General features: G+C 36.8%; 1 protein-coding gene across 7 annotated transcripts in view; it reads right to left on the bottom strand.

Moving 5' to 3' along the window:
* NRP1 (neuropilin 1) overlaps nucleotides 1-27,639 on the bottom strand; it is a 199,031-nt gene that overhangs the window by 162,813 nt on the left and 8,579 nt on the right. For all 7 annotated transcript variants that reach the window (XM_006770953.2, XM_006770949.2, XM_006770952.2 and 4 more), the window contains one exon: nucleotides 25,571-25,745. In XM_006770953.2, coding sequence (XP_006771016.1) covers nucleotides 25,571-25,745 — 175 coding nt within the window. The remainder of the gene's footprint in view (nucleotides 1-25,570; nucleotides 25,746-27,639) is intronic.

Genomic DNA, 27,639 nt, shown 5'->3' with positions numbered 1-27,639 from the left:
ATGATAAGGAGAAACACAAGGATATCTTCTGAGCAGCAGTCCAGGCTTGAAGCCCCTTCTGGTTAACAGCCAGAAAGGGCAAGCTGATCAGGTTCGAGGTCAGAGAATGAAGTGGGACAGGAGAGCTGTGTGAGGGACTCTGGCAACCTTGCGGACCCCAAAGTTGGGAAAAAAAGAATAACAAGTCTAAACAAGATTGCTTTTATCTCCTTCTTTTAGTAAGTACCCTGAGTCCACTTCCAAACTGTTTTTCAGAAATGGGAGTATAGTTGATGACTTATTAATTGGAGATGTAATTCCATGTAAAAGTTCTGGTTATGTTTGTTTTTAGAGCAAACTTTAGTACTTTACAGTCACAGCTCATATTTTCAAAGTTGAGTACATCTTGGTCCAAGTCAGCTAATCTTTCCCATGTAATTTCATTATAACATATTAAATTTGGTCCAAAGCTCCTTCAGCAGTCACAATTAACTAGAAAGTTAATCACAGCTGTGAGCTTCAGTGTATAAGAGTGAAGTGAGAGAGTAATCAAGGTTACCCAGTTGTCTTTTTTGTCAGTTGGGCAAATAGATCAAAATGTATCAAAACAAACAAATGTTTTAAAAAGACCTTCTTTCTGCCCTAGCTGGTTTTGCTCAATGGTAGAGCATTGGCCTGCAGACTCAAAGGTCCCTGGTTCAATTCTGGTCAAGGGCACATGCCTGGGTTGTGGGCTCCATCCCCAGTAAAAGGTGTGCAGGAGGCAGCCAGTCAATGATTCTCTCATTGATGTTTCTATCTCTCTCTCCTTCTCACTTCCGCTCTGAAATCAATAAAAATATATTTAATAAAAATAAATAAAGACCTTCTTTCTTGTATTGGTCTTTTATCTACAGAACCAGACAGTCAACCAGTCGACCAACTGCTATGAAGTGCACTGACCACCAGGGGCAGTCGCTCCAACCAGTAGGTTAGCTTGCTGCTGGGGTCCGGCTGATCAGGACTGAGCAAAATGGACTGGATATACCCTGGAGCCCTCCCATGGTCCCTGCCCAGCTGGCCAACTTCACATCCCTCCCCGGCCCCAATCATGCACTGGTGGGGTCCCTCTGCCTGGCCTATGCCCTCTCACAATCTGGGACCCTTGGGGGATGTCAGAGAGCCGGTTTCAGCTCAATCCCGTTCAATGTATGGGGTCCCTTGGCCTGGCCTGTGCCCTCTTGCAATCCAGGATCCCTCAGGAGATGTTGGAGAGCCGGTTTTGGCCCAATCCCGCAGGCCAGGCTGAGGGACCCCACTGGTGCATGAATTCATGCACCAAGCCTCTAGTTATAGTATAATTCTTTGTCTTTCCCTTTCATACTCCATAGGTACTAATGGGTCAGTAATAATTTTATGTTTAAACTCAACTTCACTTTCAATTGATGATCAGGGCATTATAACAGGAAAATAAATTGCTGAGGCCAAAATTTATCAGTGTGAATGGATGTTCAGTTTCAGAGTCCCAAAGTCAGAGGTTGGTGGTTAATGACAAGAAAGTAAATGCTAAATGTGATGAAGGTGGCAGGAGGAAGGTGAATTTTTGCCCACACAACTGAACTGGGCAATAACTTAGAAAACATCAGATTTACACTTCAGCTATAGCATTTACCATCTCAAACCTAAGATCTCTGTTTACAAGTCTTATCTCTCTCATTTATTATAATGTCCCTTCAGGGACAATAAACAAGGTATCATTCATCTTTCTGTGCCCGATACCCACTGTAGTGGTGGTATATGATATATACCCCCAAAAATTTGTACCAAAGACTATCAAGTAATATTGGCATGGTGATGAGAAAAAAAATAAAAGTATGATTTTTTTTTTCAAATTTTGATAATCTTTTTTCCCATGAAGCTATATATGGGGGATTCAACCAAATCCCTGAAAGAACAAATATTTTCTGTGCAATACTTAGCTGTTCTTGGGAAATAACTAAATGTAATTTGGTTAACACATAAACAAAGGCCAAACAGTTGAAAATAACTGAAGCACATCATCATAATTAGTTTAAGAGTTGACTCAAGACATGTTTTCATTAAAATACTTTCTGTTCTTGACCTCCATTTGGCCTCTTTTTTCACTGATTTACTTTTCTTTATTTGAATGGACCCTATTCCCAGAAGGACTACATATATCATTACTGCAAAAAAATTGGGAACACTAAGATGAAAAGGAGGAAGAAAATAACACTATGATAAGATAAACAGTTCATTTTGTCATCTAGGGGGTTCTGTCAGCCATCTCTGCCCTGCTCTACAAGACCCCTCCTGGCTGGAACGCCTTTTTTTTTCTAACCAATTATTGATTCATTGGTCCTTTTGATCTTTAGCACTCAGAAGCACTAGAACTCTAGCACAGAATGATTGTCCCTTAGCAGTCATCTCGATGCCACTATTCAATTCAAACTTAGCTTTGAGATGAGTTGTGCTGTTCATTTATGTACTCCAGGGAATGAAATGAAAGTGACTTTTAAAACAGTGGTCATGTGATGGGCACTCAATCTACTCATCTCCATTTATTTGTGGACCCAATTCAGTCTATGTCTGAATCTTTACAGAAATGCAGAACACTCCTCACAGATGGCATTAGGCACTGATTGAAAGCTTCTAGGAGAAAGGAGCTTCCAGAATAGAGAGTAGAAAACCATATGCCTTGAATCTAAGCAGTAAAACCACCCAAAAGCAAAAGCATCCATACATCCAGACTGATTTTAAAGTAATGTAAATAATTAAATCAAGTATTTGTCATTGAACAGTGATTTGCCATGAAGCAATGTGCACCATGATGATGTGTTCCACCAGGGTACATATAAGCACAGTAATGTTACAATCTCCCAATCCACAGTACAGGGAGAGTAGTGGGAATTGATGGTTTTGGGTGACTTCACTGGTAACATCATTCTGAAGATTTGCTGTCGTATATTTAGATGGATAAAAACTAATATAATGTGTTGAATTGCATTTGTACAAACACATATAATGTACTAAAACCATTTTATTTTAAAATGTGTGAAGTTTTTACCTCAAAATAGCTCAAATAGCAATTCCATCTTTAATTTTTTGAAGAAACTCCATACTGTTTTCCATGGTGACTGCACCAGTCTGCATTCCACCAGCAGTGTACTAGTGTTCCCTTTTCTCCACATTCTTGCCAGCACTTATCATTTGTTGATTTGTTGATGGTATCCATTCTGACAGGTGTAAGGTGATACCTCATTGTTGTTTTAATTTGCATCTCTCTGATGATCAATGACTATGAGCATTTCTTTCATATGTCTCTTGGCCATCTGTATGTCCACTTTGGAGAATTGTCTATTTAGGTCCTCTGTCCATTTCTTAAAATTGGATTGTTTGTCTTCCTTTGTTAAGTTGTGAATTCCTTATATATTTTGAATATTAACCCCTTATCAGATGTATCTTTGGCAAATATGTTCTCCCATACAATGGGCTCTCTTTTCAATTTGTTGATGGTTTCTTTGTTGTGCAGAAGCTTTTTATTTTGATGTAGTCCGTTTGTTTATTTTCTCCTTTGTTTCCCTTGCCCTAGGGGATGTACTGGCAAACATATTGCTACAGGAGATGTTTGAGATGTTGCTGCCTATGGTTTCTTCTAGGATTTCTATGATTTCACAACTTACATTTAAGTCTTTTATCCATTGAGTTTATTCTTGTTCATGGTATAAGTTGGTGATCTAGTTTCATTTTTTGCAGGTACATGTCCAATTTTCTCAACACAATTTATTGAAGAGACTGTCTTTACTTCATTGCATGCTCTTACCTCCTTTGTCAAATATTAATTGAGCATAATGGCTTGGGTCAATTTCTGGGTTCTCTGTTCTGTTCCATTGATAAATATGCCTGTTCTTGCACTACTACCAGGCTATCTTGATTAGAGTGGCTTTGTATTAAGAAACCTAAAACCCAATCAGAAAGAATATATGCACCCTTATGTTCATAGTAGCACAATTTACAATAGCTAAGATCTGGAAACAGCCCAAGTGCCCATCCGTAGATGAGTGGATATAAAAAGCTGTGGTACATTTACACCATGGAATACTATGCAGCTATAGAAAAGAATGATCTCTTACCCTTTGAGACAACATGGAGGGACCTGGAGAGTATTATGCTAAGTTAAATAAGCCAGCCAAAGAAAAGCAACTATCACGTGATCTCACTCATATGTGGAATCTAAATAACACAATAAACTGATGAAAAAAATAGATCCAGAGACATGGAAACATGGAACAGACTGTTGAATCTCAGAGAGAAGGCAGCTGGGAAGAGATTAACCAAAGAATTTATATGCACATATGCATAATTTATGGACACAGACAATAGTGTGGCGAAGGCCTAAGGCAGAAAGCAGGTGCAGGCTAGATGGGGTCAATGGTGGGAAAAAGGGAACATCTGTATTACTTTCAACAATAAAGGTAAATTTTTAAAAATAGCTCAAAATTCAACCTGAATATGCCCAAAAAATCATATTTTATGAATGTTAGAAGGATTGTTATGATGTGTTAGGATGATAATTTCTACCCATTGGTCCTTATTCTACTCTTCACAATGAAACAGAATGGTTTTGAACCATATACCCCCAAAGCACTGTGTCCTGAATATGCACCACCTGGACCAGATAAGAAATAGGAAAGACAGATTGCTGAAGAAGAGATATGAATAGGTGATCAGATCATTTTCCTGGGAGCCAGGAGAACCAAGTTTGCACCATAGACCCACTCACTGGGCCAGTCACTGTCAAAACTCTAGTTTCATCATTCATCAAATAGAAGGGTCAAAATATAAAATCTGTCTTTTCAGCTAGCTGCCATGCAATATATGTGTGTTCATAACATTCTATACAGTTTTTAAAAATATATTTTTATTGATTTCAGAGAGGAAGGGAGAAAGATAAAACATCAATGAAGAGAGAGAATCATTTATTGGATGCTTCCTGCATGCCCCACACTGGGGACTGAGCTTGCAACTGAGTATGTGGCCTGAATGGGAATAGAACTGCGATCTCCTAGTTGATGCTCAACCACTGAGCTATGCCAGTTGGGCTGTATACATTTTTAAAATATTTGTATTATGCCTAAAAGCTTATGATGAGAACACAACTTGGGGCCTTTAAGTAAAAATGTATTTTGAACCAAAATTTTAATTGCAGTGGCTCCACGTGTGTGTGTGTGTGTGTGTGTGTGTGTGTGTGTGTGTGCAGCAAAGTTATTGCTTATATTAATTTGTTAAGGTCAAATCCATTTCCCCCTCAACTCTTTGTTACTTGCTTGGGCTTGCCAGCAAACACACTTCTATTATTGGCAGAGAGCTATGGACGTTTCGTTCCCATTGTTTCTCAAGCATAAATAAAAGAGACAGAAACAATGAGCAGCAAACCACTGCTGGACCCAGAAATGTGTTTACCAAGGCAGCTACTTTTGTTTTCTTGAGGTCAGAAGGCTGTGTGTGTGTGTGTGTGTGTGTGTGTGTGTACGTACATGCACAAGAGGACACCAATGTAAGATCCCACAGTCACTGAAAGCAACCTCCTTCATCTTCTACTTTATCATAAAGACTCTGAATTCAAAGCACCTTTGAGAGGGAGTTAGAAACCACTAAAATAATAAGATAAAACATATTTTATCTCTGTGGTCAGTTTACAAATTTCCTTGACAGATAATTGCAAATTATCTACGACATAGTAACATTATTTAGGAGATTACACTTGGTTTATTCTCTTCGTGTTTTATATATTTTTCAAAGATAATCAGTGATGTGTTTTAACTACTCTAAATAGGGCCACCTAAGGAAAAGCAATTGCATGCTTAACATCTGGGAAAAATATTCTCTGCTGGGTATGTTTCATGGGAACAAAGCTATTTCTCAGAAGAGTATTTTTCTTTCCAGCTTCAGCTTTGTTTTCCTAGGAATTGTGCAGTAATGCTGAAATTAATGAGTGACAGAGCTCCTGATTGAATCAATATTGAGTGAAATTAGTTTGTATACATAGATGTGAGCACTTTTGTGAGATTCAGAGTAAATGTCTCAAGAAAGCACACCGAGAAAAGATGTAGGGCAGAGATCCAGCTGCCTGACTGAGGCAAACAGAAATTTGACTTTATAGACTTCTCCATACATATGTTGAAACAACAGGTTGATTCATAGCTTCCTTGCTTACTTCCAAATTGTTTTGCCACAAAAGCAGATTTACTCCCTTCCCTATCCTATGTCTGGTATTCACAAGCCTGCAAGCTCCAGTCTTAATAAAGGGAACCCTGCAAAGCATAGCTCCCAATTTTTGATAACCACAAATTCACAGAACAGCAGAATTTTCAAATAAGACAGGGTTGGCAAATTATGGCTTGCAGACCAAATATGTCTAACTGCCTGTTTTAGTAAATAAAGTTTTATCGAAACACAGACATGCTCATTCATTTACCTACTGTCTCTGGCTGCTTTCACGCTATAATAGAATAGTTAAGTAGTTAAGATTGAAAATGTCTTGCTAAGGAGGCCATATATTTATTATCTGGTCCTTTTTAGAAAATGTGCCAATTCATGATTTAAAATATTGATTTATGTCATAAAATATCAATTTCTTTGGAAATGTAATTGTGGTTTTAAATTAAATGTCATCAACCTTCCCTATTCCCAAGAATTACCCTCTCAAGCAAGCTGTCAATTTGTATCGAGTTTAAATACTGTACTTATTATTCATTTCAGGAACCACATTTCTAGAAGTCTATTCTAAAGAAACTCTCATAGGTACATAAAGGGATGCATAAAGATTTTTATTTCAGCATTATTTATGATTACTTATAATTATGAATAATTGAAAACAATTTAAATATTTCAAGCAGTTTGTATAAAATTATTATTTTGAAAAGATAATGTGATTTGTAAAAATCATGTTTAAAAACTATTTAAGGGCCTAAATAATGCTTTAAATGTGATTTTAAGAGAAAATGGTATGACAATAAGTGTCTTTAGAAAATCATCTCAATTTTTTAAGGTATTTATATTTCTAAATGTTAAGAAAAAAGGCCGAAAAAAAGATATATGGAAATATAGATGGTATTATCTGTGGTAGGATTATGGGTTACTTATTTTCTTGTTTTTTTCAAATATTTATTTAAGGGAAAACCATGCACTATGATTCCATCATACAATGCAACTTCAGTGTGTACGTCTCCACAAAAGGCCTATTATGCAAAACAGAATAAGGAATTGGCCAAACCACAGAAGAAAGTTTTATTTAGAACTATAAAAATAATACTTTTTGAAATCTGCAAACATTGGATTTCTTAAAAGTGACTATAGAATACATACATTAGACTTCACTTAATACAAAGAAATTACTTTAAAAATTGTTATTGGACTTACATAACAATTAGGTTTTAAATTTTACTTCTGATAAATGTGCTCAAGAAAAATAAATATGCCTACTTTTTAATTTAATTAACAAAAATGTTTGTTCTAAATAAAACTCTTCTCTACATTTCTATTGTTAGCCTATTTCCAAAAGAGGCTGCATCTGCTTATGGGTTAAAGATGGCAGATTTGTCGCCCTTGTGCCACCACTTTTTTCTGAAGCCCATGGCAGGCATTACAGTGACATCACCCCTTCCCAAGAAGTTTTCTCAAGTGCACTACAGAAGGCACTGTCAATCTACCAGAGGTATCAGGTGATATCTATCTACTATACTTGCCATCCTTGAGATGGCTACAAAATAGGTTTGACAAGTTAACTCTAGTTTTCCTCCTTCCCTTAAGACTGAGTGGTCAAACCCATTTTTATAGCATTGAACTTGATCATCTTACTTCAAAAGCAATAGAATGTTATGTGTATATTTCAAAAGCATCTCAAGATGTCTGAAATGGAATCTACTGATTTTTAACTATTTATGTTACTGATACTACTGTTTTTTTTTCAGACCTGAAGATAGAGACTGTTTATTAATCATTAACATGCCAGTCTCCATCTCCCCTCAAATCCTAGCACTGGTCAAGTTCTGTCCATGTCTCTTTAAGGATGTCTCTTTCTTTCTACTTCGAGTGTCATAGTCACGTTCAGGAAGTGCATAGGATCCTTTCATGGAAAGAGATGAGGATGAAATGGTGACATTTATTTAGTCATGAATAGTTTTATTGAAGAACTATTATTTTTATACCCTGGCTAGGAATATGAGGTAGAAAAAATTTCTACAGTTTCTATCCTTTCTTTCTGTTTAATTTGCATCACTTCAAGAGCCAATACAATCGCTGGTGGGATAACAAAAACAACTCCAAAAAGTCATGGCAGAGTGTGCTTACTTTCAGTTCCCCATGGAGAGATCTGCATATATGAATCACCCAGAGACTATCCACAACTATCCTGCCAAGTTGGCTTCTGGCAAACATATACTTTTAAGCAACCTCAGCCCATCCTGGGACGCTTCACAAGCCACATATTCCTTCTGTCCATGCCTACTGTTTCCTGAAGCCAGTCACTCATGACCTGTTGCAGAGAGAAAGGAGGTTGACTGAGACCTATAATAATCAGCCAAAAGGCAATACCTAAAGTCAGAACAAGACGGTGAGTACCAGCTGTGCAGAATAACATACACTAGTAAAGTATTCAGGGTTAGAGATTGAGTGACATAGGGAAACAAGAGTAGTTCGGCTGAGGGCTGAATCATAGAGGGTCTAGAACAAGCAGAGAGCAGCGCCAACCAGGAACAGACTTGATGCTCAGCCAACAATCACCTCAGCCAGCCTATTTTTATATGCATCTTGTATAAAGCAAGAGAACCTGCCTTAGAACCTACAGGTGAAGGTAATGAGGATGGGCAAGCTGGAAGGCACAGAGAGAGAGCACAAAAATCATTCCAGATGTAGCAGATCTCTCATGTTTATCACTGTCTTTCTAGGATAGAAGTACCATGTGGGCAGGGCATGTCTATTTTGTTTACTGCTTATCACTAAATAGTAATTGGCACATTCTGGGTGGTCAATAAATACTTGTTAAATGAATAAAGCAACAAACAAATAAAGGAATGGATGAATGAGGTGGAAGGCAACAGGGTGTTCAGAGAAAATATTTTTGTGTCCAAACAATGTTTTGGAAAAGTGCCTGAATTTACTCCAACTTCCAAGTTGTGAGTTCTGAATTTATTACCATGTATATTTTTTTCTAAGTTTATGTTGGAATGAATGTTTAACAGTGAATTTATGCTCATCATCAATCTCAGGGCCTATATCAGTGATGGCGAACCTATGACATGCGTGTCAGAGGTGCTACGCAAACTCATTTTTTTGTTGATTTTTCTTTGTTAGATGGCATTTAAATATACAAAATAAATAAAAAAACATAAGTCTTTGTTTTACTATGGTTGCAAATATCAAAAAATTTCTATATGTGACACGGCACCAGAGTTAAGTTAGGGTTTTTCAAAATGCTGACATGCTGAGCTCAAAAGGTTTGCCATCCCTGGCCTATATAATCAATATATAAACCAAATCCTAAAACATTGATAAGAAACATGAATAGTTTAAACCTCAAGGTCAATCCCAAGAAAGATGTAATGAAAACAATAATGGGGGTTGACAGCTAAAGTTCTCTTTTTACTGTTGTGTTTAGAAATACTAGACATTTCTCAATTAATACTGGGAATAAGCTAAATAACTTTAGATATTAGTCCACCCATTGATTATTTGCTTTAAAACAAAAACAAAAACAAAAACAAAACAAAACAAAAAAAACCATGGCTCTTGAGGACCAAATAGGAAAAAAATACAATTAATATGATCATTTATTTCAAGTCCTGTTTATATTTGAATCTTGAATGACTTATACTTGTTTTTGAAACCAAGTTTTCTGTCTGTAATAGAATCATTAATAGAGCTCTTTAATCTTTATTGGGGACATATCAGATGTGCGAAGGAAAAGGTGTGTATAGATGAATGCAAGTGTTAATCACATCTCTGTCCCTGGTTAACCTTTGGCAAGTTGGTTTATCTTTATACATTTTGATGATTTCATTCTAAAATGGGTCAGGTACAGATAAATAATTTCCCAAAGATTTGTGAATTAACCAGTGGTTATAAAGAGCTTAGAAATAGTGACATGCTATCAATGCTAATTCAAACTATGAAACTGCACCTCTGCAAAAATGCTATTGTGGGGAAAAATGAATCTCAACATTACATTTACAGTGTGATTTTCTTCTGAAATAGAATATTCCTAATGGGCCTCAGCAGGTGACAACAAAGTACAATCTTATCTCCTGTTGATAGACCACATAAAATTATTTTTACAATGGCGTCTGAATAAGCTCCTTAATTTGAGACTGTTTTACAAATAGATATATAGCTAATTACATAGCTTACATTGCCTTTGAGACATAAAGAGTGGAATTTATTTACAAAATCACTGCTGTCTTCCTTTGTATTTTTTCCAATGTAATTTTTATTCTTTACAACCTAATTTTAACAATCTATGTTGAACAAAGAGATGAGGTCAAAGCTACTTCTGTGTTATTGATCAAATCTGAGTTTAGGTTAAGACCAGGTTATCAATTGCTGTTAAATTACACCTTGAACTTGGCTTGTGACTCATCAAGTTTCAAGAAAAAACAACACATTCCTATGCATAATTTCCACTACCTGCAAGTCTTATTCTCAAAAACAGCAAAACAATAAAGTATTTCTGAGGACCATATTCCCAGTTCTTCTAAACTACTAATTAGATAAAACATATGTATCAGCAGGTATTAGTAAGATTAAGGTCTAGGAAAAAAAAGTGAATAATTCCTTAGAATAAATGCTGCCAAAATAGAGTCTAAAATGTCATACAATTTAAGGGTGTAAAACTGACATAAAATATGTTTCCTGAAGGAAAAAAAATAGTAGAAAAGAGAGGAGGGCTGTGTTATAAAAGGCAGGAGGGTCTAGGCTAAGCTAGAGTAACTTAGATTCAGGAAAGAAGAAAGAAAATAGGGGCTGGGTGGTTATCTTGTCAAAGGCCAGAGAAAGGTCCTGGATCAGGGCCAGGCTGAATGATTAGAAAAAGTATCTTTGGAAATTGCTTTTATGGCAAGAGGATTCCCCTTCAATATAACAGGAGTCATGTTATATTGAAGGCAAAGATATTTAAGGTGCAGAGCCACCCTTTCATTGCACAGATGAGGAAATGAAGACCCAAAGAAACTCAGCTACTTAGAGGTTGAGTTGCTTCTAGAACTCAGGATCAGGGTGGGTTCCTGGAGGCAACGCCTGTGAAGGCAAGTCTCCTGGGGGAACTATGGTCAATACAGGCTCGGCACAAAGTAAAATAAGTTGAAGGCATGATCAGTAACACTTTTGCCTCTGCCAAGCAAGGCTTTTACCCACCGGAAACTCAAGAGTTGATCAAGTAAGCTGCTTGTGCTCTCTGGTCACAAACTATAGAGATGTGAGAACAAATGAGTGCTATGGGATTCTGGATTAGAGAGATAACAGAAACACGTAGAAATATTCCAGATAACTCCATATAAATGAGTGACACTAGGGGCTAGTGAGAAATATAAAATCTTGGGGCAGCCTCTCACCTGCTACTTCTTTGTCTCCTCCTCTTGGGTTGATACTAGCTCTTGTGACTCAGAGCTTTAAGATATGCTTAAAAAACATTGCTATGGTGACAAAGATGTGAGCCAAGGGAGCAGTTGAGCTTCTGATTGTCCATTTCAGAAAATACCCCACCACAGTGACCCTGGGCTGACTCATCTAGCACCTCTCTAAGGTAGTGTCTTAATGAGGTTGAACTGAAACATAGAGCCTGATATTTACCAGGTGATATGGACTAATACATTTATACCCTTCTTCAGGGATACATCCCATGTTAACTTTAATGAAGACGCTCCTTTTATCCATCTTCCCCAACAAACCTGCTTTGATGCTCATATGTGCATTTATTGGGGTTGCCAGCTGGAACAGAAAAAGACTAAATGATTTCTGTTAAATTTATTTAAAGGTGGTTTGAATTTAAGCCTAGACATGAATATACAATAGGTAAAGTTTAGAGAGTTGTGACACAAACTCTCAAGATTTGTGGGGATGTCAGAAAATACTCAGCAATCAGAACATATGCCTACATTGTTAATACATTTTATGCCTCTAACTCCAGAATATGAAGAGGAATGTAAAACAGAAAGCAAAGCTTTGAGTCAAGTAGCATTTCTGCATATTTTTTTTGAGATTTAGCTGAAACTACTTACATATAGGAATCTAGGTTTTTAAAAAGAGAGATTTTTAGAGGAAGAAATGTAAGCTTTACTTTATTACCCAGGAAAATGAAGGGTATACCATGTAAATGAGAAGTTCATGTGTGCATTGTTGTTGTCTGATTAAGTTACAACTTTTCCTAAAAAGCTGATTTCATACTTCTGTGCTAGATGAACACTCTGGAGAAGACCTGTTAAATATCAGTGGGTCAGTTCAAATCAGCAAATATTAATTAAGCACCTACTTTGGGCAAAGCACTTTGATAGGCTCTGCAAGTGTTAGCAAACCATATCAGTCTCTGTTCTTAAGAAATTGAGGAACTAGTTGGTTGAGTAGTAGCAGAATACCAATGATTACAACATAATTGAGAATATTGTAAGAAACATGAGTGATGCATAGACACAGTGCTTGAGCGTGTCAGAAGACAGAGAACAAATTGGTAGTTGATTGTCAGGAATGGCTTTATGAAGGAAGCATAACTTCAGAAAAAAACAAGGATGATGTGCAATGTTTTGACAGGAAAACACCCTTTAACTAGGCATGAAGTAGGAGAACAAGGATGAGTCTGAAGAGCTACAAGGTGAGCATTTTGGTGGAATATATAGGGGAATTCCAGGGGATAGGGCAGATAACAGGTAGGAGCTACATCAAGGAAGGTTGAGAAGAACAGGCGAAAGAAAGGAGAAAATGGGGAACTTTCAATGTTTTTAAGCAGAGAGGAGAAATGAGGGAAGGCACTTGAGGAGGCTAATGCAATTGCAGCAAGGATAGGTTACAAAGTCAGAATTTGAGTGGTAGAATAGAAATCTAACAGAAAAGATAGATGTGAGGGACATTACCGAAAGGTAATTTAGAGGCCTTTAAGCCAACTAGATTTGGAGGACAGAAAGGAATCAGGAGTCCAGCCAGCATAGCTTGGTGATTGAGCATAGACCTATGAACCAAGAGGTCATGGTTTCATTCCTGGTCAGGGCACATGCCTGGATTGTAGGCTCCATGTCCAGTGTGGGTGTGAAGGAGGCAGCCAATTATCTCTCATCATTGATGTTTCTATCTTTCCCTCCCTCTCCCTTCCTCTCTGAAATCAATAAAAATATATATTTTTTAAAAAGGAATCAGGAGATGATCCAGAATTTCAAGTTTGAATAAATAGAAAAGGAAGCAATCGACAATAAAAATAATAAATGCAGAAGTCATTTTAAAGGGAGGAATGCAATTTGATTCTTCATTCATGACAATGGTTTATTATCCAGGCTGTCAACATCATTCAGAAAGAATTTAGAAGTTTAAGTCCAATGCCTAGGTCAAATCTAGGGCTGGACAGGATTTTGGGTATTATCTGAGCTAACTGGCTAATATCCAAAAGATAATTCAGGGAGAAGACACTAGGGATAAAGCAATACCTTATCAAATGCCCATGTTTAAGGGTGAGAGAAGAAAGAGAAACTAGCCCAAAACACAAGTAGTCAAAGAACTGGAGAGGATATCAAGATGGCACAAGATAATAAGATGCAGGAAAGAATAAAGCTCCCATTAGTGGAGAGTAGCCAATTGTGTATGACTTGTACAAAGGTTGAAGAAGTTAGGGCCAATGGTTTGGGGCCTTAGAAGCGTGACTGGAGTATAACATTGAAGCAAGCAGTTTCAGTCAACTGGAGGAGGCAAAAAGTTGTGCTGAAAACAGGTTAGCAAGAAAGTTCTAGAGTGTAGACACCATGTTCAATAACCTTAATAGAAAAGAGAAAGAGGGAGAGATGAAAACTTTTTGGTGGATAACAATGTCCAAGGAGGAATTCTTTTTTAAAAAAATATATATTATTGATTTTTTACAGAGAGGAAGGGAGAGGGATAGAGAATTAGAAACATTGATGAGAGAGAAACATCGATCAGCTGCCTCCTGCACCCCCCCACTGGGGATGTGCCCACAACCAAGGTACATGCCCTTGACCGGAATCGAACCTGGGACCCTTGAGTTCTCAGGCCAACACTCTATCCACTGAGCCAAACCGGTTCTGGAAAGGAGGAATTCTTATACTTTCCCATGTGTGGGAAGTCGTACAGAGCCTATTTGACCCCTAGAGGCCCACTATCGTCCCACAAGAAGGAAAAGCAAACCCCTTCTTCAGGAGCTCCCAGCCATACACACCGAAAGACATTTCAAATGAAAATAGAGCTGAGGATACTTTGAGAGGCTGAAGATACAACTGTATCATAAAGATGAGGTGGGAGAAGAGATTAAAAAAGTAATCTCTTCTCTGCCACTGTCCTGAGGGCCTTCCTGTGGACAAGCTCTTCATTGTAGCCACTGAGAATCCCCTCACTAGCAGGAAATTTGTCACAGACAGAAAGGAGGGAAGGAGACAGAAGGGTTAAAGGACCCAGGGCAACTAGAGACAGAGGGAAAGGGATGAGATTAGGATGGAACATCAATTTAAAAACATTTATTTTCGCAGCTTCTTTTCTCTATGAATTTATACTACAAAATCCACAGTTTCCTCTTTCTCGAACATTAATATAATGGAACTATTTGACTTAAATTATTGGGAAGGACTGACATCTTTGCTGTATTAACCACCATGGTATTGGTTTTAGCCTTCAAGTACTGGCTGGATTAGTGTCTGAATGTACTGAATATGTTTATAAGTTCTCAGGCACACTTGGGAAAATAATGATTTTTTGAAGCCATCAATGCTATTATCAAATTTGTGACACTGAGCTAGCCTCTTTCATGAGATTTTCCAGAAACTCCATCATATAGATTTTTACAAGACTGCAATTATAACATACTTAACAAGGCAGCTAACTATATAAGACATTTAGAAATTCTTGTTGGTTGAATACATGCTGAGCATTAGATATCATCTCTGTCCTGGATACGTGCTGTGCTTTGAGATATTTATCAGTGGCTCCGCTTAAGGATGCAGATAGTCTTGTTTACTGTCTGAACTTATTTTAAGGAACAAAATCTGCTGATGCACTTCCTTTTATAGTGATACCTAGGCTTTATTTAACATGTTGCTCTTGTAGTCATAACATGCTTCCCCTACATTATTTCATCAACACTGTTATTGAGATAGGTAGAGGAAAGAAAGCCCCCCCCCCCTTTGGAAAGAGAAGCATAAAAGATGAATTAAAGCTGTGTTTAGATCATATTCCTCCATCAGACCCTTATGTTGTTACATCTGACTGAGATGCACTGGTTAACATTTTCAAAACCATGGTATTAATGGTGCCATAATCAAGCCATTCATAGATTGCAACACAACCCATACAAACTGTGTCTCATCTCACAGATGTGAATGAATGGCAGAAATGCAATTATAACCCATGTCCCTAATTCTCACCAGAACACTTTTTCACATGGAGCTTCTAGCACAGTCTCCAGACAATCAGAAATCCCCAGCCCCTGTTAATGAAGTCAAACACATATCAGGTATGATGCTACAAGAGCTAAAGAGGAAAATGAGGATGTGTCTTAAAGGACTAAACCAATAAATACTAACCATTATTCAGTAGTGTCCCTAGCAAGGGGCAAAGCAATTGACACTGGAATAAAGGATAAGGGAAATGCAAAACATTATCATTGGGCGGGGGGAGAGAAATTCTAATTAGTGCTAAATTCCAAATTCCCTTCATCTAGTGCAGGGGTGGGCAACCTTTTTGTGAGGGCGTGCCAAAACCAGCAAAATCTCTGACTCAAAATTCTTCTGTGTACCAACCCTAATTTTTTGAGAACATGTTACACCTACTTGATATCTCTTAAGGTTTATGTATGTGAAGAACCTTGAAGAAATAATAAAATTCATTCGAGAGACAAAAACACAGTATATGATGATGAAAATACATTTACTTTTTAATGTATACATGTACACTGATAGTCCGACAGAAAACTTTATGACTCCATTTGATATTATCAGTGGGGCTTTTGCTGCTGCATCACTGATGACAGAGATTTTACATCAGGTTTATATTTCGTGACCTTCAGAGATATGCACGAGCTACTACTTTCATCCTTCAGGCTACTCCTATTATGAGACTTAACAAAATCCATCACTGAGAACAAATATTCACAACTGTAAATGGAAGATTATAAGAGTGGATTTCGCGTGCCAGCAAAAGTTACTGGCGTGCCATGTTTGGCACGCGTGCCAGGGGTTGCCCACCCCTGATCTAGTGTCAACAATTTCATTGAAAAATAAAATTATGTGCTACCTCTCAAATAGTGAAGAAGCTTCGAGGTGAGTTTTGGTTCCAATAAAGGTGAGGCTGAAATCCATTCCAAATATGCACAGCAGAGGGAGAGCAGGCGATTTGTGTGGCAAAGCCTGCTCCCCCTGCTCTGTCACTCTCCAGCCAGTCTGTGATCTTTGCCTATGCTCCTGAGAATCAGAGTCTCCAAATTCCAGTTCTGATGCCTCTGAACAGGTGGTTGAGGACTGGAGATGTCCATATCCAGGCTGTCAGAAGTCCTTGCTAAAAGGACTTGAGTAGTTATCTAAATTGCCCCATTCATTGTCCCTTCACCTAATTTCGCTGTGCATTCTCCAGGTTGCTGACTATAAACCACAAACCCTACTTAGGGAAATACTGTTCCCCCCTCCTTTATTCTTCATCATCAGATTTCAATTTCAATAAAATTGTCAGCTGTGTAGTTCAATTAAACTGGTGCCTATTATATTAAAAACATTCTTTTGAATTGTGGATGGTAGAAATTTTTAAGATATGGCTTCTACCTTCCTAAAGTTTGCCACCCAATGGGGAGACAAACCCTTATTATACCATTAGAAGGAAGAACCTAAACACATGAGTGTTAGAATAGAGGTGCAAATAGTGTCAGACTGTCAAATTAATGAAGATTTGCTATTTGTATTGGCTCCCATTTTTTTTAAAAAAATGGATTGATCCAGAAATTAAAAATGTAATCGTATTTTCCATGTCCAAATTTGTTAACAAATAAATGTCCACTTTCTCAAGTTATTAAGAATGAACAGATAAAGTATTAACCAAGATAAAAGGTCAAAAAGTGGTCTAATTGAGCTAGGTGTCACTACATCTAAAAAATAACATAATCCCAAATCAGACAAAATCAACCTGTACTACCAAGAATGTGGGGCTTTGTGTTCTTCATTTTCTTTTAGTCAAAGCGTGTTCTCTTTTTCTTTAATTTGGGAATTTTGTGTTTTTAATTTTGTTAAATCATATCTAGGACTCAGATTTGGACCACATCTTACTTTTCCCTTACAATAGCTGCCCTGCTAGTAGCATCCATTGGTTGGAGAGTCCGATAAGGAGTTGGAATCCTGACCATATTGATTGGCATTTGCCACTTCTGCCTCTTCTAGATAAATTTAAGAACTTGAAAAAGGAGACATTTAGATCCTATTTCATCCCAGGACTGGCTGATCTCTCCATGACATGCCAGACATCACAGAAGCAACAAGCCATTACATCCAACCTAGCTGACTGATTATACAAGAATGTGACCAGATAAAAACAAAATACTCTGAAGCATCTGTTTCTTCTCAAAAAGCACTCTTCTATTTCTCACAGGAACCCAGTGCCTGAGCAAACATTTTCTCTTTAACCCTTACTTACTGAGTCACCAGTGGCAAATACAAGGGCTGTATCAACATGTTCCAAATAGGGGAACTGGGGGAGAGAGCAACTTTGGGGCTATTTGCCTAAGATTAATTAAGTAAATGAGAATGACCTAGAAGAGACTAGTTCCAGGCCAGTGAGGAAGCACTAGATGCAGCTGGGATCTCATGTATCCCTTGGATTGTATAAGTCCAGCCATTATGCTGCCTGGTTATTGTATTTGTATGTGCTTTGTGCTTTCAAACTCCATCAACAAAAAGGACCAGAATTCAGATATTTTCCCCTAGGATGTCATACCTAAATTAAGACAAATTTCGACTAAGTAGAAACCACCCATTCTTTGGGAGTTTCCATGCACAATTTTTATCAGAGTTTACTTAATTTGAACTGAGCATTTAAAAATTAAATCCTTACTCAGAATTATTTGGTGTATATTTAAACTTCTGTGTGAGATTTTTTTTTTTTTAATATATTTTATTGATTTTTTACAGAGAGGAAGGGAGAGAGATAGAGAGTTAGAAACATCGATGAGAGAGAGACATCGATCAGCTGCCTCCTGTACATCTCCTACTGGGGATGTGCCCGCAACCCAGGTACATGCCCTTGACCGGAATCGAACCTGGGACCTTTCAGTCCGCAGGCCGATGCTCCATCCACTGAGCCAAACCGGTTTCGGCAATGAGATTTTTGATAGAAGAAAATGGCTGCCTGAATAAAAAGTTAGCTGACAACATTTCATAAAAATTTTCTCATTCAAAAGGCCTAACTCAAGCCCCTTCAGTCACGAAAATGGAAAGATATTGGGTGCAGCAGCTGAGCATTTGGGCTCAGTTAATAGACTCTTTCTAAGCCTCAGTGCTGCCATCTATAAGATGGGGATGATAGGATGAAAAAGTAAGACCATGTACATAGTGCTTAGTCAATCATGTGGTAGCAAATAGTGAGGACCTGACAGAACCAGCTGCAATCACTCCTTTTTAAATTTTCCACTGATTATTTAAGTTAAAGGAGATAAAACATGCTGACCAAGAAAAATATAAGATATGTGTACAATAGACCAGGTCTTGATGAGGAGAAAAACCACATTACAAAGCAACTGAGTGAACAGTAGCCAAAATATATTTTTCTCTCCCTGCTCTTCTGCATAATTTAGCAGTTCTGAATGAATGTAGTTCACTCCTAAGCTCTCTGCAAAAACTAAATGATGTCAACCATAAGTAGGCATGTGTGTGGCATGGATCACAGTCAGCCTGAGAGTAATACCATCATGCCATCCCTAAATGACATAGACACAGTTCAGTCAATCAGAGACTAGGAGGAAAAATCTTCTTTTAAGGTGCTATGTTATGCCAAGTCACTGACTACTACAATCAGGATTGATTACAAACACCCAATTATGAGGCATTTGGAACCTGATCTGAACACTAATCTTGTCTCTTGTTCTTCTTCAGGCTTAATCATCAGCCTTGATGAATACTACAACGGCAATTAGTTAAGTTTATTTTGTAGCCTCCTTTACACACACGCACATATGTCAGCATGCAGGCAACTATCACATTTTATGCTGGAAAGAAAGGAGCTGAGAATATGCATGCTGGCTGAAGCATATGTCTCACTTGGATCAAATTTTAAGTGCCTACTCCCCAAAACGAAATCTGGAAATGCCATGCACATGTTGATTCAATCTGAGATTTGAACTAACCTTCCTTTTAGCTTCTCATAAAGGTTGCTTTTTGTTTTTTGAATGATAGGAATGCTGAACACAAAAACAACCTTCCAATACTCAATTCATTATGATCAAATGTGATTGCCTATAGTAACAAATTATAAAAAAAATAATAATGTTATTAAACACATGGGGTTCTGTCTAAATAAAATCAGTGCTAATGGGGGAAAATCCAAAGGAAAAAAGTAGATAATTATCTGCCTGAGTAGTAACTAAGGATGCTGCAGGCGGGTCAGCAGTTGTTCTGAGAAGGGTTCAATCTTACTCATTCAATAGTTTTATAATTGAATTGAGCTTAGTGGTGGCAGTGCCGCTCACATTGCCCATATGGGAAGTTACTTGAGATTAAAACCAGCAAGAAATATAAGAGAAAAAATAAAGCAAAAAAGATTTTTTTCAGGATTTGCCTTGCAGATAAAGTAGGCTGCAGACTGAAAACTTTGTCTTTAATTTTATAAACCATAATATATGCAACAAATACAAAGTATTTCTACCGTAGTCACTGAAAAAATTAGAAAATGCTCAGTAGGACTCTGTTTTTTTAATTAGGTGGGGAACAGTGGACATTTTTAATCTGAATTCCACAGAATTGCACTATAGTGAAAGGACAGTACATACACACTGTTAAGACTATGGTTTTGTCTGGTTTTGAAATTTATAAAAATGGAATTGTACAAGTTAGGAAAGCAGTTGCCCTTGAGGCCAAAGGTTAGTGGCTGAAAGTGAACATAGGGGTTTTTTCTAGGAAACTGGGAATTTTTACTGTGGATTGGTTATATGAATGTGGTGGCACTGAAAATTTTATCAAATTTTACACTTACTTTGCATATTTTTCTAGATATAGATTATATTGTAATTAAAAGTACATATACTTCTATGTTACATATAGAAAATGGAGAGGTATGTTAGCATAAAATATCCACTGGTTTCCATAAAACAAGGTCTTTGTTTTGGTCTAAGTGATGCTCCAAAACACAAGACTGGGACTAGAGTGAAGCACTTGCCTTGGATACAAAAAGCCATAGAACTCACGAATCAAGATAAATAATATTTTAATGAATCTTTTAAAAACCCAAACTATTGTCACAATCCATGCTAAACAAAGTGAATAAAGCCAAAACAGAAAATATTACTTAGGGAAACCATAAATAGAACTTATATTTCCCAAATTGCCAACAAATGAATAATAGACCATTTAGAAATAATCAGATTCAAAAAGCAAAGGGCAGATTAATTTTTATTCAGTGAGTTTATATTCTATTAAAATAAATGAAAGAGCAGTGTTTCAAAGTTTATAATAATGTTGGTACTTTTTAAAGTATCATTAAAGAAACAATTAATGATGTAACACAGTTCCTAAACTTGAAATTCATCTACTTAATTATAAGTTTATTGTAATTAAACTTCATATGAAGTTACTAGAGTGAAATCTTCCTTTGATTGCATTAAGTTAGAAAAAAGACACATATTATTGGTTACACAAAGAAGAGATTTAAATTCTATACAGAACTCAGCAAATTGTTTATCTATGCATGCTAGCCTTGTGTCCTGGTGAAAATCCCACAAAACAGCACTGACAATCAGTCACTAAAGTCAGGAACTTGTCAGTAAGAAGACAACTACTGGGCTTTCTCCCCAGTACTGTCATCTTTTTAGATTCTTTTCTGGAGCTTCACATTAATTTTCTTAATGTTTTTAACCCAATGCCTGTGAAATTTTTATTGCTCCCCAGATGATGACATCTGATCTGAATGTAACCACACACCTCTTTACTCAGCAGTATTTGTCACAACCCTTATAAATTATCATGCTGATAGGTTGCCTTGCTGGGAAACTGGAAAGGTTCCATAAATTCTATCGTATCAATGACATTCTTGTTTATTATGCAGATATAAAGTTTTATGAGATTCAAGATGTCTGCAGCACCACACTTCACAACATGGAGCATTCTCTGGTGCCAAAAAGAGAACTTATCATCCCTTCCATTTCCTTAACACCTTCTCCTCTCAGAACATTCTCTAACCCCCTCAACATCAACATAACAATAAAACCAGGCAGTATATCTAGCCAGAAATCCTAGCACAAAATTAGCCCTGCAGACAGATGTTCTACTTACACTCTGCTGAACGACTGATCAATACCCCTTGTTCAATAAAATAATTCAGCAAGTTATAATACTGTATTCTGTCTTTCACTGCTTATTTGTAATGAAAACTGATTCAGTGGTGGCATAAACATAGACTGTTTCATTTTAAAACTAATAAGCACAACCTGCACACTAATTTTCCCGAAGGAAACAACAACCTCCTTACCCTCCCCCATCCCAATGTGCACTTTTGTATTGGGTCAGTCTTGGTGTTATACACATGAAAAGTTGTGATAAATAAATCATAAATTATATTGTTAAAATTATGAAGTAGTTTATTTATTTAATTACAAATAAAACAGTAAAATTTAAATGAAAATTTGGTTTACCATAACTAATCCATTTTATTACTTATCCACCTCTATACCTTACAGAAAAATAATTGTTTACTTGGCTCTCAAGGATGTTGCTCAATAAGCAAATGTGCTCAGGAATTTATTTCTTGAGCTTTCGCATGGTGAAAGTTGACTACACAAATACTGATGGTATCAAGAGAAAATGTGGGGTGTATTACATGATCATCCCATTACTAGATCGATATATTCAGTTAGACATATGCTTAACTTTATATTTCCAAATGTTCTAACAATCACCCAGCTGTAAAGATATTGTAAAAAATAAAAATGATAATGTCTTGCCCTAGCTGGTTTGGCTCAGTTGATAGAGAGTCAGCCTGCAGAATGAAGGGTCCCCGGTTCAATTCTGGTCAAGGGCACATGCCCGGGTTTTGGGCTTGATCTGCAGTGGGGAGAGGGGAGTGCAGGAGGCAACCGATCAATGATTTTCTCTCATCATTGATGTTTCTATCTATCTCTCCCTTTCCCTTCCTCTTTGAAATCAATAAAAAAAAATTTTAAATGATAACTTCTTTTGAGGGGAGCTTTTAACTTTTCAAAGGGCTCTCATATCCACTATCTCATTATCCACTACAGTAACCTTATGACATTGGTACAAGTACATATAATATAGTTGAGAAAGGGAAAGAAAATATCTCAGGACAATAGTTTGCTCTTACCAAGAATAATGACCAAAAGACTTCTGAATTGATTTATTATAACTAGTTTTGTACCACTTCAAATACAATTTTGGAAGTAGCCTAATATAAATTTAAAAAAACAAACACAAAACCCACCAGAACCCAAAAGTTATGTTTTTGTGCATCTAACATAAACTTTTGAAGTCTATGAATTTGTTGTTCCATGAGTTTCTGGTGGTTTCCACGTTTTGTAGGAAATTCTACCACCTCCCCCGACAAAATATAAAGCTGTTGATTCTTCTCACAGCCTTTTCAAAAGGAGATAAGAATCTGCCGCCATTTGTAGAATTTCAACTACAACCTTCAACAATAACTAGTAATCATATGGAGCAGCCTGAAAAGATAGAAACTACAGTGTCTTAAGTTGGTTTATCAATATTGTTTTTTGAATTTTCATTGATAAAATGATCAGCTAACAATACTTCAAAACATGGCACAAAGATACTTTCCATGCCACAACATTCATTGACTTCATCAGGCTAAAAATAGACTTTCAAGACTGGCTAGGAAATGGCACCTTCACAGAGAACAAACTCTCAGTTACTATAATTAAGAAATCACCTTACTCTAGCATTAAAAAATATCACCATCATAATTACAGAAACAATATTCTTGGCCACATCAGTTTATTGAACTACCTTGCTAACATCACTAAAATTGTCTCTCCCTAGAAAATACAATTACCCGTTTTCTTCTCATCTTAAAAAAAGAAAACTAACTAAAATCCCACCATATCCTACCTCACACCATGGTATGGCAAATATTTAAAGTTTATTGTGTGCCAGACACTGCTGTAAGCACTTTATGTATATTAACACACTCAACTGACTTCCCTTTCTTACATTTCCACTCCAGTTGTGTCCTGGAGTTGGCTTGCACCAGCTCACAAGAACCAACCGTACACATCTCTTTGCAACTGTGCAGAGTGACATCACAAGGGTAGTTTAAAATTGGCCATGGAGGGAGTATTTATACTACAGAAATTGTCAAACATTTACCAGCACACCACTGCTAATAACCACTGAGTATTCTGAATTCTTTAACTATTATATTACACATACACATGGTCATGATTTTCAGATCAGGAATGAGTAAATGTGAGTTTATTGAAATTTAATAGCACCTTATTTGGGGGAATAATTTCATTTCTTGAATATGTTTTATCAGCATTTCTTAAAAACATGTCCTATAGCAGTTTAAGTATTGTCAAAAAAACAAAAATAAAATAGAAACAAGTCTCTAGGCTATCTAGGTGATTGACAATGTAAAAACCACCATACAGAATATTGGCTCCCCCCAAAATAAAATAAACTCTGTTTCTTAGCAGTCACTGTAACATTCTATTAATGACAACTTTCACACAAGATTTAAAAAGTCAATTTAATATCCTGAAGCACCTCTGAATCACAGGACAAAGATTAAATTAGAATCAGCATAATTCTATTGTACTATAGTGTATGTTGATTACTTGGAAATTGATCAACAGTATATGAATTACTAATTCTGTATGCACTAGAATATTGAGTTAACATTCTAGTTAACCAGATGAAGTCAATACCCTGTCCATGAAAAATTAGTTTACCCCACCAACTCAACATGCTATTGAGGACTTACTACAGGTGGGAATAGTTTCATATTATTCTGTTTTTTCCTAAAAGAGTTATGTGTTTTCAGATAGAATACTTTTAATAATGAGTGTGCCTACATAATAATCTTGATATCCAGTGAAAGTAGTAATCTATATACATTATATACAATGATATAAAACTGAGCCACTTTAAAACTTGGGAAACATATCCCCGAGAGACATTTTAGAATTCAGATTTAACTAGATTGTTTTCCTTTGTTTAAACTATTTGTATGTCTAAACTTCATTAAAAATTGATATTCAGCCTCAAATCTCTAGAGAATACACCATGAGCAGTAGGGCAGAGTGGGATGATGTGGACCAAACATAGATGGGGGTCTGTTGGCTGTCCAGAGAGAAGAGTAAATCTGGATCTTTGTGAACTGCTGCCTGCAATGTCAACACTTCCCTTCCATACTGTGGAAAACTGAACACCAGTTTGTTCACATAAAGTGGGGAAATATAATTTAGACTCTATAGTGCGACTGTTTTCATAATAATGAAATCTGGCATAATAACTTAACAATGCTTCATAACTTAATAATTAGAAGGAGATAGCAAAACTAAAGCAGATGAATGAAATACTGATTCATATTTGAAGTCTCATTTTACTCATTGTGCATTAATAATTATTTTACTCATATTCAATAAAAGACTTGCAATCATTTATCCACCATAAAAATCCCCTTATCCAACTTACCCTATATTCCTTTTATTTTCAATGACAATTTTCTTTTGTCATGCCAATAAGATAGAGTTCTTAAATTACAAAATGTGCCACAGATTTGTTACAAAAATATCCAATCTTACTGTCTTTCAATGCCACAAATGTTAGTAACTCCCAATATTTAATAAAAACTCAAATGAAAGTTTGGGTTTCTAGTTCTCCTTTCCAGGTGGGGATGGAGGGAAGACACATGTATATACATTTCAAAACCAAAAGTGTTAACAGGAAAAATAATATGAGCAATTGCACATTTAAATATAATCTTTCTAGTTTGGGAAACTCAGAAATCACTTAACATAATTTAATTTCCATACCCACTGACATGTAATCTGGCCTAGACTGGAATGCCCCCTGGATCCATTTATATCCCAGATTGTACACTCAGGATGCCCCGTTAGACATCGCGACCACTAGATGGTGCTGTGGTGCCCCGTTCAAATAACGCTCTTACTTACTTGCAGTCTCGGTCCTCCAAATCAAAGTGAGGGTTGAAGTTGATCATAATTCTCTGGTATGGTTCGGGAGCCTGAATCAACCACTCACATTTTTCACTTGGGTGATAAGAATGAGGATAACCAGGAGATGTAAGGTACCCGGGGTTTTCAATTTTTATAGTATTGCCACATTTATCTGTAAGGAAAATAACATTTTAGTAGAACTTTCCCTCACAACCAGTTAGGTACTCTAGCTTTGAATGTAAATTACCAGCTATTGAACACCCCAAAGCTTCGTATGGAGAATTCTGACCCCTGCAGGTCCTTCAGGTGGCGCATATACAGATAGTAACGCCCCACCAAGGATGCTCTTTTATCCCAGGGAAGGTTGGATCAGGAGGAAAGTGAACTGAGATCTAAAATGACTGGATCCCCACCCACCACAAACTTCTGTCCCAAGACGAAGGTCTTCTAGCATTAAAAACATGGAGTCCCCTCAATGGATGTTAACAGGGTTCCAGGGAGCTTCTGCAAGACTTAATTATCCCCAAAGAAGTGTAATCGAATTAAGTAGCAAGTTCTAAGTGAAAGGTGACTACATAATGCTATTGGAACCCTTCTGTAGCTTTTGATGATAAGCTTGGTCTGTCATTGGTCAGTGGGGATTGGCTTCCAAGATAAACCTTTTCTGTTGTTTTATTTGCCCATAAATCTAAGTGATTGTGTGTTATCTCTGCTCCATTCAGATTAACACAGAACAAAGTCTATTTGGTGAAGCAGAAATAATTCTACTCTATTTCTCCAAGTAAAGTTGCTGGGGTTGGGAGACAAGATCAAAATAATGGGGCAGAAGAAAAATAATTCCAATTATCTACATCTTGAGAAAATCCACCACACTAAGATCTGTCTGATAATACATATGGTAAGCCCCATTCTCACGTTCTGGGAAAGGTGAGCTAACTCTTTTTGAGCCTTCATTGCAAAAAAACCCCAAATGCTGAAGTGATTCATTAATTAAATAAACCAGTCTCTAGGCTGATTTCTTGTTCAGCATAGATTCTCATTGTCACTTTTTATGATGGATTTCATACTCAGCCTGAAATGCAGCCGCATTTATTGATGCTTAATTTTGAGCAATAAAAATTCAGTGAGTAAACTATGAAAGAGGAACAGGTATGAAAGCAGTGAAACATATAAGCCTATCAATCACAAATTTTCAATAATGGTATATATAGATTTTAATATTGCATCTAATAGATTCCCTGTGGAAAGAGAATAGCATTCTTTGCTCTCAGCATGAATTTACAAATCTACAGAATTTTATTACAGGAAAACCAGGTCAAATGGAAATGAAAGATAAACTGCACATCAAAAATGCATAAAGCTACATGCATTACAGAAATCATTTCCCATAAATTAAAAAGAAGACAATATGAATTATATTGTTTTCCTCAATTGCTAGATGTTTCTATGTTTCTTAGACTAGAAATGGCACACTGATTACCTCTGCCTTGACTTTTAAAAGCTTAAGATTTGCCCAGAAGAAATGATGTTGCAACTGGAGTTCAGAATCTCAGCTAATGATCATATTGGACATTGTTGTGTGATTCTACCCAGGCTTACTTTATTTTGAATGTGCAAAAAAACTTGGAAAGTGACCCCATCTCATTAAGTCTCCTCCAGCTCTGTATGGATATCATGGCACAGTCTGTTATCTGTTAGAGGAGTGAAATAAAACAGCACTGCTTGTAGCTACTCGACAGAGTCACTGCAGAGACATTGGTGGCCTCATCAATCTCTCTAGCAGTTGATTAAGATAGAGCAATTTCTAATGACTCTGGACCATTAGTCCTAAATAAGGTTAATGAATTAATTTAGCAGACACTAAGACTCACAGGAGGTGGACATGGCTTTAAGAGGTCTACTGAGCTACTGAAGTTGTGGTCACTGAAAGCATAGCAACATGGTTTTAACTTATCAAGCTTACCAACTCAAGCTCAGGTTCCTAGTATCCCCCCGATTTCTGCTAAGGAAAAAAAAATACACACACACACACACACACACACACATTTATAACATATATAGGGTAT

This window comes from Myotis davidii, unplaced genomic scaffold (genome assembly GCF_000327345.1).
Source record: "Myotis davidii unplaced genomic scaffold, ASM32734v1 scaffold1925, whole genome shotgun sequence".
NCBI lineage: Eukaryota > Metazoa > Chordata > Mammalia > Chiroptera > Vespertilionidae > Myotis > Myotis davidii.
The sequence above is the reverse complement of the archived record's forward strand: the minus strand, read 5'-3'. Positions and strand labels throughout refer to the sequence as shown.